The 13,384-nt window shown below is 41.0% G+C and overlaps 1 protein-coding gene across 2 annotated transcripts in view; it reads right to left on the reverse strand.

Moving 5' to 3' along the window:
• The window catches only part of afap1 (actin filament associated protein 1), a 129,262-nt gene that overhangs the window by 96,978 nt on the left and 18,900 nt on the right, over positions 1-13,384 (reverse strand). The window contains exon 1 of one of the 2 annotated variants that reach the window (XM_028038290.1): positions 12,590-12,804. The exons of the other annotated variant lie outside the window; for it this stretch is intronic. Within the exon in view, the coding sequence (XP_027894091.1) occupies positions 12,590-12,626 (37 nt within the window). The 5' untranslated portion in view covers positions 12,627-12,804. Of the gene's footprint in view, positions 1-12,589; positions 12,805-13,384 lie in introns of those variants that run through there. 2 annotated transcript variants of the gene reach the window in all.

Raw genomic sequence — 13,384 nt, forward strand, 5'->3', positions numbered from 1 at the left:
TGAGAATACGGGAAATGTCGCCTGGAGTTGGGGGCTTGAAGTGGGAGGGCAGGGGAACGAACAAACGTAAGATGGGGGGTGGAGGGGAGGAAATAGACCAGGGGACAGCCAAACGTAAGTCAGGGGGGGAAAGACGAACAGTAGACCAGGGGACGAACGTAAGAATGGGAGGAGCAATACGGGATATTTACAGCACCTTCGTTTGTCACTCTCAGAAACTCATCTACCAGCCATGTACCTCCACAATGATCTTCGCCACCTGTTTGTTCTGACCGGGATGATATGAAATTTACTGTGCAGTTCATCCATAAAGCTACACTTACACTATAAGCATCAACTACTCGCCAACCATGTTCAGTCTATCCGCTCACCTGTATAAATACTCCTGCAGCGTTCTTCCTGGAGGAGAAAGGCTGCCGTACTCCAGGCATTGCGCCAGTTATTTTAAGGATGCCTACTGGTCCCCCAAAAACGATGAAAACCTGGGCATCATCATCAATCAATGAAATCCCCACGGGCCGAACTTGAAAATTGGACGTTATGCTGCTAATACTTAACTTTCGTCAACAACTCAGAAACGGAAGTCAGAGCTCCACTGCAACGCAAATAATGTTCTGGCCAGAACACGGTGTGCTAAATAATAAAACATAAATTAACAAAGCTTTGAGGCAGGCTTTATTCCTAAACCTGTTCCTAGGTTTAGGAATAAATCTAGAAGTAGGTTTATTCCTAAACCTATTTTTTAGGAATAAATCTGTTCCACCAGTGAAACACTCAGAGCAACAGAGTCGCTTGCAATCCATCTAAAAAAAAAAAAAAATTGAGTGTTTTTTTTCTCATTTATTGTTATTATTATCATTATCTTTATTATTATTATTATTATTTTCCTAATAACATAAAAAATCAACGCTTGGCCTGGTGGGGGGGCTAGTAAAGCATGCCAGGCCGCCAGGCTTATAATACACTGGGGAAAATCCTGGATTACTTGGCCAGTAATCTAGTCCTAGAGTCCCGAAAGAAAGTCATAACAATTGTACGACACATCTTTACAACATTTGGAAAGCAATTATTCTGATTGAGACCAAGAGAGATAATGAGCCTCTATCCAAGACCTGTACAGATCAAGTGTCAAGAATGGGCAGCTAACATCTCTGCAGATCCCTCACATCATGCACCCAAACTGTTTAGACGTTCACCTTCTGGTTGGCGCTATATATTTTGTTGTTTTTCCTCTGAAATTTATATATTTAAAGACCGTACATTGTGAGCACTTGAAACAAAAGTCAAATTCCTTTGTTTGTACACAAAATACTAGCTAATAAAGTTGATTCTGATGCACCTGGGTCATGTTCACAAGATACTGTTTTCACCATGCAGAGACCATTTACTGCCTCACAGCTTCTTTCAACCAGAGCAAAACTCCAAATGGATGGTTGGAATGCTACACTAGTATGTGTGCATGTGTGTCTGTGTATCATAAACAACACTAAGTTAGTTCTTCACAGACAACTATAAACAACAAAGTGGCATGCAATGGGACCACCCTCAAATAAGGCCTGGGGTCAAAAATAAGAAAATTCTGCTAGCAAAAAAAAATTACAGAGGAAAACTAATATCCATCAGCTTCTTCCTTTCAAAGAAATTCATTTCAGCTTTTTGCAACACTTCCTGTACTTTAATTCCTTCTCTTTTTCACTGTAACCTACACTGAGAAAAATGAATATGTGGTGAAGTAAAGTTAACCTAACTAAGTTTGTGAAATCAACAATGAAAATTTAAATTAGTACCTTTACACAAATATATTTAGTATTGAGGTCAAAAATATTTGTTCAAGAAACAAGCCACAGCATTCATTTTTCTGAAAATAAATTGTTTAAGTACCAAGAGCCTATTTTTAAAGTTCATACATGCAACAAAAAACAACCTTGTCTTTACTGTGTTTCATTCAGTATTTCAAAACATCAAATACTACCCATAAGCCATCAGAGTTCCCAAACACCAACGTACCAGCAAAGATTTGAAGTACACTGATCAAAATATTCTGCTCCTAGTACTTAAAAAAAAAAGTTAAATTAAGATAAAGGTTAACGTTCAGAACATCCCCAGACATTTCTGCTCAAGCAAACCTGCAAACCGAAGAGAAAAATATGCTCTGATGACACCATGTTTTTAATGTATGTAGATTAACAAAATAATGCTATTATTTGTAAAAATAAATAAATAAATTCTTAAGGAGCAGAATATTTTTATCAGTGTAAGTAGAAACATCCTCTAAAAGTAAGCCCTAAATGGTCCAGATATTTCCAAGTATCCTTCTCCATCTGGACTCATTTACAGTGTCAACACCATGCCCGCTTGAAGAACATCAGAAGCATATTCCAAACACAGCAATTACTCCATACAGCCTACAACACCTGGGCAAGTCAGGAAAAGCGTTTCCCTGCCAGGTATTCAAACTTCCCACAGCTCAGCAGAAAAAGGTGTTGTTTCTCCTGGCTTAGGCACCACCATCTGCATGTGTGCGTGCATACGTGTATGTGTGGGGTCATTTTTGGGTCTTGCTGGAAACTTGAGCTGCTGCAGCTCCGTTGTTTTGGAAATGCCTGACCAGGTTAGAGGGAGGAGATTATTGCTCCTTCTTCCCAGAATACAGCTGCTAGGACCCTAGATAGCATACATGCCTTCCCAGTGAGCCAAACAGTGCCTTTAACAATTTTGGGATGTGTTCAGTCTCGGTGCTTGGCATCTGTTCAGGTTGAGATCTGAATACAGAGATCTGTTTGAGGGGCAGAGAGTTACAGCATCAAATATCAGCAAGGGTATGCCTTTGGTTTCACTCACTGAGTAAAGTTCTGGAATTTTCCCTTGGGAAAATCTTTCCAAAAATTCTAATTACAAACCATCACATGGTACAGACTCTGTCACAAAGCCATGCCACTCCTGTAAATCAGTATGGGTCTGTACTCAGTTTGCTTGCATTAGTGGCCTTCATACACAGAAAATAAAAAGTCTAAGCCAGAACTCCAAATTGTTGAGGGCCAAAATGCCCTATGAACCTCTGTGGAAAGAAGCAGTTGGAATCAGCATTTCATTGCCATGGACGTAGGTTGTCCCTTCCTAACTCCATTTCAAAAAGCAAAGGATAACTTTTTCAAATCTTTTTACCGAGAAGATATCATAATTCTCCGGGAGTATGGGGTACCGGGCCCTTTGATACGGGCTGTCAGGTCCCTGTATGACCGGTGTCAGAGTCTGGTCCGCATTGCCGGCAGTAAGTCGGGCTCGTTTCCGGTGAGAGTTGGACTCCGCCAGGGCTGCCCTTTGTCACCGATTCTGTTCATTACTTTCATGGACAGAATTTCTAGGCGCAGCCAAGATGTTGAGGGGATCCGATTTGGTGGCCTTAGGATCTCGTCTCTGCTTTTTGCAGACGATGTGGTCCTGTTGGCCTCATCAGGTCATGATCTGCAGCTCTTGCTGGAGCGGTTCGCAGCCGAGTGTGAAGCGGCCGGGATGGGGATCAGTGCCTCCAAATCCGAGGCCATGGTCTTGAGCCGGAAAAGGGTAGAGTGCCTTCTCCGGGTCAAGGGGGGTGTCCTGCCCCAGGTGGAGGAGTTCAAGTATCTCGGGATCTTGTTCACGAATGAGGGAAGAAGGGAGCAGGAGATCGACAGGCGGATTGGCGCAGCGTCTGCTGTCAAGCGGGCGCTGTACCGGTCCATCGTGGTGAAGAGAGAGCTGAGCCAAAAAGCGAAGCTCTCGATTTACCGGTCGATCTACGTTCCCACCCTCATCTATGGTCATGAGCTTTGGGTCATGACCGAAAGAACGAGGTCGCGGATACAAGCGGCCGAAATGGGTTTTCTCCGTAGGGTGGCTGGGCTCTCCCTTAGAGGTAGGGTGAGAACCTCAGTCATCCGGGAGGGACTCAGAGTAGAGCCGCTGCTCCTTCACATCGAGAGGAGCCAGTCGAGGTGGCTCGGGCATCTGGTCAGGATGCCTCCTGGACGCCTCCCTGGTGAGGTGTTCCGGGCACGTCCCACCGGGAGGAGACCCCGGGGAAGACCCAGGACACGCTGGAGGGACTATGTCTCTCGGCTGGCCTGGGAACGCCTCGGAATTCCCCCGGAAGAGCTAGAAGAAGTGGCTGGGGAGAGGGAAGTCTGGGCCTCCCTTCTGAAGCTGCTACCCCTGCGACCCGACCTCGGATAAGCGGAAGAAGATGGATGGATGGATGGATGGATGGATGGATGGATGGATGGATGGATGAATATCAAATTACATGTTCTTTGAAATTTGCCTGAATAGGAAACTTTTCATAGAAATGTTCAAATACTATGTTTAATTTAACTGTATAATTTCTCTTAAAATCATGTACTACAACCTAAATCCAGTGACGCAGTTGGTGGCGCTGTTGCCTTGCAGCAAGGAAGATCCTGGGTTCATTTGCCGGCCTGAGGTCTTTCAGCATGGAGTTTGCATGCTCTCTCTAAATTCTCCTTAGGTTTGTCCTGTGATTGTTTGATTGTTTGTCCTGTCTGTGTGTTGCCCTGCAATGGGTAGAGTGACCAGGGTGACCCCACCTCTCGCCCGTTGACCGCTGGAGATAGGCACCAGTACCCCTGGTGAGATAGGAAAATGGATCAATGGAAACTTGGGACCAGCCATGAAAGACTGAACTACACTCAACAAAAATATAAACGCAACACTTTTGTTTTTGCTCCCATTTTTCATGAGATGGACTCAAAGATCTAAAATTCATTCCAGATAAATGATATTACCATTTCTTTCAAATGTTGTCCACAAATCTGTCTAAATGTTTGATAGTGAGCACTTCTGCTTTGCTGAGATAATCCATCCCACCTCACAGGTGTGCCACATCAAGATACTGATCTGACATCATGATTAGTGCACAGGTGTACCTTATACTGCCCACAATAAAAGGCCACTCTGAAATGCATAGTTTTGTCTCATAGCAAAATGCCACAGATGTCGCAAGCATTGAGGGAGCGTGCAATTGGCATGCTGACAGCAGGAATGTCAACCAGATCTATTGCTCGTGCATTGAATGTTCATTTCTCCACCATAAGCCGTCTCCAAAGGCGTTTCAGAGAATATGGCAGTATATCCAACCGGCATCACAACCGCAGACCACGTGTAACCACACCAGCCCAGGACCTCCACCTCCTGCAGGTTCACCTCCAAGATCGTCTGAGACCAGCCGCTCAGACAGCTGCTGAAACAATTGGTTTGCATAACCTGTTGGTTTGCATAACCTAACCCATAATCAAAAAATCTGACAACTTTCCCGAAACACATGTGCACTGGGCGGTGCGGTACTATCTCAAAATTGTGAGATACCATCTCATTATTTTGAGATAATTATTATTTTGTTTTTACCAGACTCGCGGAAACAGGATTCCATACTTTTGCAATGTTGAACATAAGATAGATAATCTCTGAAAAAATAATCGATCTCCTCTGTCTCCTCTCTGTGTTTTGCAGAATTACTCAGCTCAGTCAGAAACAGCCAATCAGAACCAGCATTAATCAGCTAGCCGTGCTCTCAGGAAGTTTTGATTTAACTCAGTGTTGTTCATTTTGATGCAACCTGCATTTGACTTTGAATGGATGTTTCCTTTTTTACTTGACATTATTTGATATAAACAGTGTTGCAAGATTTATTTGACTCGTATATAATTTAGGCTGTTGAGAATCTTACTGTTAATATTATTTTACTGATTGCAGGCTTTTCAGTTGTCGTTTTGACTAAATATTTGCTGTATTGTAACTGCAAGTATTTTGCGTGTTTTATGTCTAAATTAGGTGAATTTATTGTCTGGTCATTCTTCCACTTTGCCAGATCATATAGTAGCATTTATACCTGAAGCAAAAAATTAACAGCCATTCCAGATGATTGGCAGTGATCAGCCCTCATGGGTGATTGGGATCGGAATCGACAGCAAAAAACCTGATCGAAGCGTCCCTAGTGTCTATGTAGATGTATTTTTCAGTTATTCCATTTATTTAACTTTGATTTAATCAGGTAGTCACCATCGAGATTATGTTGCTGCTTACCAAGTCTCCCTTAAAACAATCTCATTTTAAAGAAAATAAAACCATAAAACCAAACATTGCATACACATAAATTGTTTCTATTGTAAGTTTTATACCGAAACATATTGTGATATATATCGTTACCGCCACCTATCACAATGTATATTGTGATATGAATTTTATGCCATAATCACACATCCAAGATCAGGACCTTGTAATTACAAGATCTATTCTCATAATTAGAAAATCAGAATCTTGTAATTATGACATTTTTTTGTATGTATGAGTACATACACCTGTGTTAGCTCGTATTTATAATCAAGAGTTTTATACAAAGCTAGAAGAACTTCAAAACTTTAGGAGAAAGAGAAAGCCCTGAGTCTTTGAACTGAGAAGTTTTACAATTGATCTGACTTGCTGGTGAAAGTGCTGTAACTTAAAATGTTTCAACGTTTGAACTTCGATGAGCATCAAGTGAGAGGAGAGAGTTATGAGCAGATCTGGGAGATGCTGCAGCATTAGTTTACGATGAAAGGCATACTATATAGCTCTTGCCCTCTTCCTCGCGACTGTAATTATGAGGTTTGTTATCCCCTCCTTAATTTCGCCTCTCATTTTGTAGTTTTTGGGCTTGGGCAAACATTATAGAGAGGGAAATGATTGCTATCAAACAGAGCAGGTGGTTTACCATAGGAGCAGATGTTTTTCAGACCACAAATATGCATCTGTAAAATCCTGATGTGAAGTAAAGAGGGGAAGAAGAAAGGCCTGGAGATATATAGAGATAGGCCAGCACTGGCAAACACTTTCAGATTATATTAGGGGCAATCTTTAGGTGACAGGGGGCTTGTTCACAAGTAAGCTAAAGGCAGACTTGGGCAGAGTGATGATACTCCGTGTGGTATCTCTTTAAAAGATAATTGTAGAGAAGAGGATGATGGAGACTGTAGAGAAGCTCCTGCTTTGAGGTTGTACCTTCTGCTGGGGGAAAGTGGTTTCTCTGACTGAACTTTGACCTGCTTCAGTATGAGAGAAATGAAAGGCTGACTAAAAATTATTCTCTGATCAATAATTTTGGAAAGACTCTAGGTCATCAAGCCAATACTAGAGACCTACTACAGTCTCTGCAAATGGCTGGCCTTTGTAACATAAAATCACATTAATCTGATTATCCCTACAACTAGGATTTTTAAAGTTACTTTTGTATTTATTTATAAATGGTCACACAAGGACAATATACTTACAGGGTATTGATCCTCTAGTACAATGAATAACAAAAAGTATATTTTTCTTTCTCTACACAGAAAAACAAAAAAATCCTTGACGTAATTTCATTTTTTTCAGTTTGTATTTTAAATGACTATAAGCAAAATAAACACAAATCCCTTCTCCACAAAATAAAAGTGTTTGTAATTATTTTCCTGTTTTCAATCAGGGCAAGAGCTATGGATAAAACATATACATATAAGCCCCATATACTATTAAAATGTTCACAATTACAAACATAAAAAGAAACAAAGAGACTTACAGGTCATGTCTCACAAATCAGAACCAGGAATTCATTCTTTTTTCTAACATCTGTATTGGACAAATGGAGATTTTTAATATCATTACAGAGCATAACTGAATAGTTTTTAGTAATATTAAACGTTTAATTCTAGAACCTGCGCATAAATTTTAACTAGGTGGCATCACACCCTTCCTATGACTTCTGGCTTGCGATGTCGGAGAGGCTGCCGCACAGGAGTTGACGTATTTTTTGCTTTTAGTTTGTTTTTTTATCTGTCCGTGGTGATTGCAGCCACTACCATGACAGTGATGTAATTTGGAACAGACGTGGCACTATACAGCCTCTGAATTATTTTAATAGTTCCAGCAAGGGACGCATGATTGGCAGAATGATGCGGTGGTTGTTGCTATGTCAAGGTACGGAGGGAAACTACCATCTTTCAAAAGAGAAAGTGAACCCCCTTGAACAGTGGACCAATCAGGTGAGTTCACAGGAAGAGTAGCCATGATCGGGGGCATGTCTGAAAGTGTGGCAGGACGGGAGGGGCAGAGGGAGAGCGCAAAACAATGAAAGCAGCTTTGTGCAGCAAGCGGGTTGTGACAACCAGATTTCACATTTGATGGGTCACACATCTGTAATTAAAATTTAATTGGATCATATTGGGTAGCTTTTGGGAACAAAGTGGGGCTAGCGGAACAAATAGCCCACCTGGAATGTGGGACAGAGCTGTGCTACGCTACTAGAGACAATGGTATGCAGCGTTCTTTACAGTAATGATCTGAAAATGGGGTGCACATTTCCATTCAACCCTTTCATCCTGATAGCAATTATTGTTTTAAATTTTGGATAATTATTATGTGTAACCGTGGGAACCATGTGAATTGTTTTTGCAACAGCAAGCAGCTGATTAGCATCTCAAGAGGTCAAATAATGCCTGAAATTGTTGATAGATAATTGATTAGTTTTGGTTTTAAATATCTGCAATACTGCCAAACTGTTGGTGTGACATTTACTATTTTATCTACAGTTTTCACTGTAGAAAACTGTAGATGTTTTTTTTTAACCACTTATGACACACAGTGGCAAAACCTAAAACTGCTGCTGTGCAAGTTACTAAACAGGTTGTTGCCAGGTAACCAAAGAGTGCAACTTAGATATTTGGTCCTAAATCTGACACTTTTCTGATCTTTTAAAATGTGACCTGTGTCTGCACGGCCAGGTCGCATTTATACGACCTGAACGTCATTGATACTCGACAAACGTCACTATACAGCTGGCTCTTCTTTAAGGAGGAACAAAAACAACAACCATGGCGGGTGATAATGCAGATTAAGTTGTTAATGTGCTGGCTCCTATTGGACAACAATTTTAAAATCGCAAAATGTTCCCCACCATTGGCATCCATGTTTACTTCCGCAAACAATGAGTATGTGCTCTACATGTGATGTAACAGCGCCCTCTACTGTGCATGCTGGACACTTTTAGGTTTGCTTACAGTTAGGCCTGTCACGATAGCAAATTTTGCTGAGCGATTAATTGTCTCAAAAATTATTGCGATAAACGATAATATTGTTTGAAGATCTTTTTACACTGATTTAATGGAAATGACGTAATAATGCATGCGATTTCCTGCTTTACACTTTATTTTCAAAAGAACATTTAACACTTGAGCTGATAAACAAAATAAAACAACCAAAACAAAAATAAAATGGATTCTCAGTCTCCATTAACAAAAAATGTACTGGAAAAAAAACTAAACAACATAAAGCCAAAGTGGAAATAAATACTGCATTCAACCTAAAGAGTACAGATTGTGAAGTCTGTATATTATGTTGCCCTTCAGTAATAATTAAGATTTAAATAGAGAAGATGGGCACATCGACTACCTGATGCAATAGTTCACACTACATGATTTTTTGCTCCTATTTTTCCCCTTACAACAATCTTAGATCGTTGGTCTTTCTAAGATTGTGTGGTGTGTTACAGTAGATCGTCGCTGCCGCTCCGATCCAAATCAGAGGTTTTCCCCGACTGGGATCTTAACGCAGCCTGTTGAATGTGACAGGTAGCCAATCAGAAAGCATGGATTCTCCTCGTGTTTTCTGAGGGGAAATTACGGAGGGGAATCCCAAACAGCTGACACGGTGCAAACCGAAGTCCAGCGGACATTGGAGATGATATGTGGAAACAACATTAATGTTTATTCAACATGCAAAGAATATAGAAATGACAAGAGGAGGAGTTGGAGCGAAATTGCTACCGCAGTTGATAAACCCGGTAACTTTTCAGCTGTTCTTCGTTAACGTGACATAAATAGGTTCTAATGATTTTCATTCAGTCAGGACTGACACTAGCCACATGCATTGCAGGTAGATTGTAGTAAAGCATTGATTAATGCCTGGTTTTAAAATTAGTTAACTGGACTTGTAGCCATTATTTTGTGCCCATTGTTGGACACCACACGGCAGGAACGAACCCGATCGAACCGTTATACCTAGGATTTCTGTTGGCTAATGTGTGGTCTGTCAGGTTTTGAAAATGGGCTGACAATCGGCTGACAGCTCTAAGATTGTGCAGTGTGCGCTGGGCTTTACACTAAGGAAATGAGGAAGGAAGGAGTCAGTGGAGAGCACCGGAGTTGAGCCCTTTTTCATTCAGTCGCATTAGCTGAAAGAGAAAAAGGTTGGAAGAGAGATAATGCCAATAATTAAAATGACGTCAATAGCTTTAACTTATCGTACGATTAATCGATTTATCGTTTATCGCGACAGGCCTACTTACAGTTCAAACTGGAGATCACATTTGGAAATGTGAACGACAAAAAAAATCTGATTTGTTATTGATTTATTGTCCAGCAATACCTGAACTGTAACCCAAAATTCCAAACAAATTAAAAAGGAGGTTTCATGGAGGAAGAAGTTAAAAAAATCCCTTACACAGACTCCAACATCTCTTTGCCTAGCTTTCTAACCATTCAGCAGGCATAAATATAAAGAAGAGCGGCAAAAGCAAATCGGGTGAATTAGAAGTGCTTGTCAACAACTGATGGAGTCATCCGGGACATGTTACTGTGAAATCAGCAGGAAAATTGAGGCCAGTTTAAGATGGATGAAGCTAAATACAATCCTTGGAGAAAAGAAAAAAAACTGTTACAGAGGCGGTCAAACAGGGCTGGCCCAAGCCTCCATGGGGCCCAAAGCAAATTTGGTTTTGGGGCCCTCTAGTTCTGCTAACAATGTGGACTGGCTGCAATCAGCAGCCCAATCATTAGGTCATCCACACACCTACTATAAACTTATTACATCTCTGGCAGTGCTGTTTACATTATATACATGTATAATAGGATACCTTTATTGGCCAACTGATTTATCGACCAGTTGATTTCTCTGCGCCGATTTCCTTAATTTTGGGGGATCGTTATCGGCCGATACTTACATGTGAAACTGATCTTATCCCCTAATTTTATCTTCGTCAGCAAAGGGTTAAAAATCAGTCTCTGTCCTCTTCTGCTCTGCAGTGAGAGGTTTGACTGACAGACTGGCCCACCAGGTCAAGTCTGCACGTTTTCAGTTAATATTTACCCACTGTTGCCAACTCAGTGACTTTCTTGCTATATTTAGCGACATTTCAAACAAAAAAAAATTATATCAGCCAAAATCAAAATCAGTAGGTCAGGCTTTTTAAAGATCGGTAACCAGGGATTGGCCAGAAAATTGCAGTTGTGCAGCCCTACACACATATTCATGACATTCTTTGCTTAAATTAATTTCTCTTAAGCGTTACTCCAATAGCTAAACATTTAATTTATTCCAGGTGAGTCTTTCTCCCCTGAGAATGTGGATTGGTACTGGACTGATTCTGAGCCTTCAAATGATTTTAACAAAAGTTTCACATAACTTAGAAGTTGATGTAAAAATATTGTTTGTTTTAGATGCATAAATTATCAGCAGCAAACAACATATCCCCAACTACAGCAGAGAGCAGCTCATCGATGTAGCAGCTATGTAGCCTGACGTAAAAACATTTTGCTAGACAAGGTCAAACATTGAAAAGTTTTAATTATTGCCATCAAACGTTATCAAACAAGGTGCTTTGAAGCCAAAAATACCTCAGAAATATACAGAGCCAATCATGAGAATCAACTCATTTAAAGTTAAAACTCAGTTTCACACAAACACCCTAGCATAAATGTTTGGCTGCTGAACTGGTTTGTTCAAGCTAATTTTATATTAGCAGCTTTACTAATCTTTCACATTACATTACATTACCAACGCACATTAAAACAAACCTTTATCTTGGCTTTCTTCTATTCTTCCTCTTTACATCAAAGTATATTTGTTTTGTTTCACCAAGTGTGAAAATGAAAATGAATGCTTCTGTTGTGCTTCAGCAGTGATTCTGTGAACTTTTTTAGTGATATCTGGGGCACATAAAAGTGAAGCACTGAAGAAATATGATGAGAAACTTATGATGCTGAAACCTAGTGTGGAAGGCAACAGTATCAACAGTATCTGCGACAGACTGGCGACCTGTCCAGGGTGAACCCCGCCTCTCGCCCGGAACGTAGCTGGAGATGGGCACCAGCAACCCTCCCGACCCCATTAGGGACAAGGGTGAACAGAAAATGGATGGATGGATGGAACAGTATCAACACTTTACACTTTTCTGTGTAGGTGACAGACAGGAAAGGCAAAGCTGCGGCATCTTACCCAAACCAGACTGAGATCATTCTGGCCCAGACCTTAAGGAGGAGCCAGCTGTTTCTCCCCCTTCCACTCAAACTCCCCCAGCCAGCTGAACCCGCACACCTTTTACCAATACGACGCCCTCTTAACGAGAGCGCGTGCGTGTGGCAGCCCGAGGCCAGTTGCAAAAGTAACTTTTCTTTCTCTTAGGAGACGGTCTAACTGGATGAAGCCGCAGTAATATCAGCCCAGAAGATAAAAAATGGCCGACAGTGACACCGAAAAGTGAAAATAAAGCGTTTTCCTGTATTTAGAGACTCAAAAGGCGGCTACTCACCCCTGCTGCAAGCGAATAGAATGGGCTCACTCCTCATCGCGAGTTCAAACTCATTTAATCCACGAGATCACGTACACAAGGCAGGAGGCGCGCGCCCAGTGGCTCGAGGGTCAGCAATAAAAATCCTCACGGTCGTTTCCCTCTTTCTAGCTCTTTTTCCGTCGACCGCCGGTTGCTGGAGCTCTCTTGTTCCTTTCAACCTTTTTCTCCGAATCTTTCTGATCCCTCCCTCTGTTCCTCCTCCCCTCCCATCATATCCCACTCCCATCAACTGCCTGCATGGACAATATACTTCTGTATCTAACAAAGCTCATCAATCTCTTTTTGGTCTGTTTACCTGACAAACGGACTGCCAGGACAAAAGAGAATATTGAATAACATCTTAATATCTGAAAATTCTGGGATTGGGACTGGAGAAAATGTGGAGGATAGATTTTTTCCCCTTTGAATAATTTTATAATCAAGATATTCAGATTTTAAAATCAGAATATCTGCTTTGGAACCAATATGATACACCACAAGTTAACAAAAAGGCATATCCATCATTTGTTCTCATTGTCTAAAGCTAAATCAGACAAAACTTCTCCAGTTAGAATGACCAGAATTAGTGCTTTTTGCTAAAATGCCATTACTCCAGGCAAAATCAAAGTTTATATGCAAAATGACTCAAACAATGAGGGGAAAGCCCAAATGATGATGTCATGGCTTTGGAAATTTTTGATAGGTGTCAAGAAAATCCGAGCTCATCCCACTTCCCCATGCTGGAGATTTTAGTTTAACAGTAATAATAAATAA

The sequence above is a fragment of the Xiphophorus couchianus genome, chromosome 14 (genome assembly GCF_001444195.1).
Source record: "Xiphophorus couchianus chromosome 14, X_couchianus-1.0, whole genome shotgun sequence".
NCBI lineage: Eukaryota > Metazoa > Chordata > Actinopteri > Cyprinodontiformes > Poeciliidae > Xiphophorus > Xiphophorus couchianus.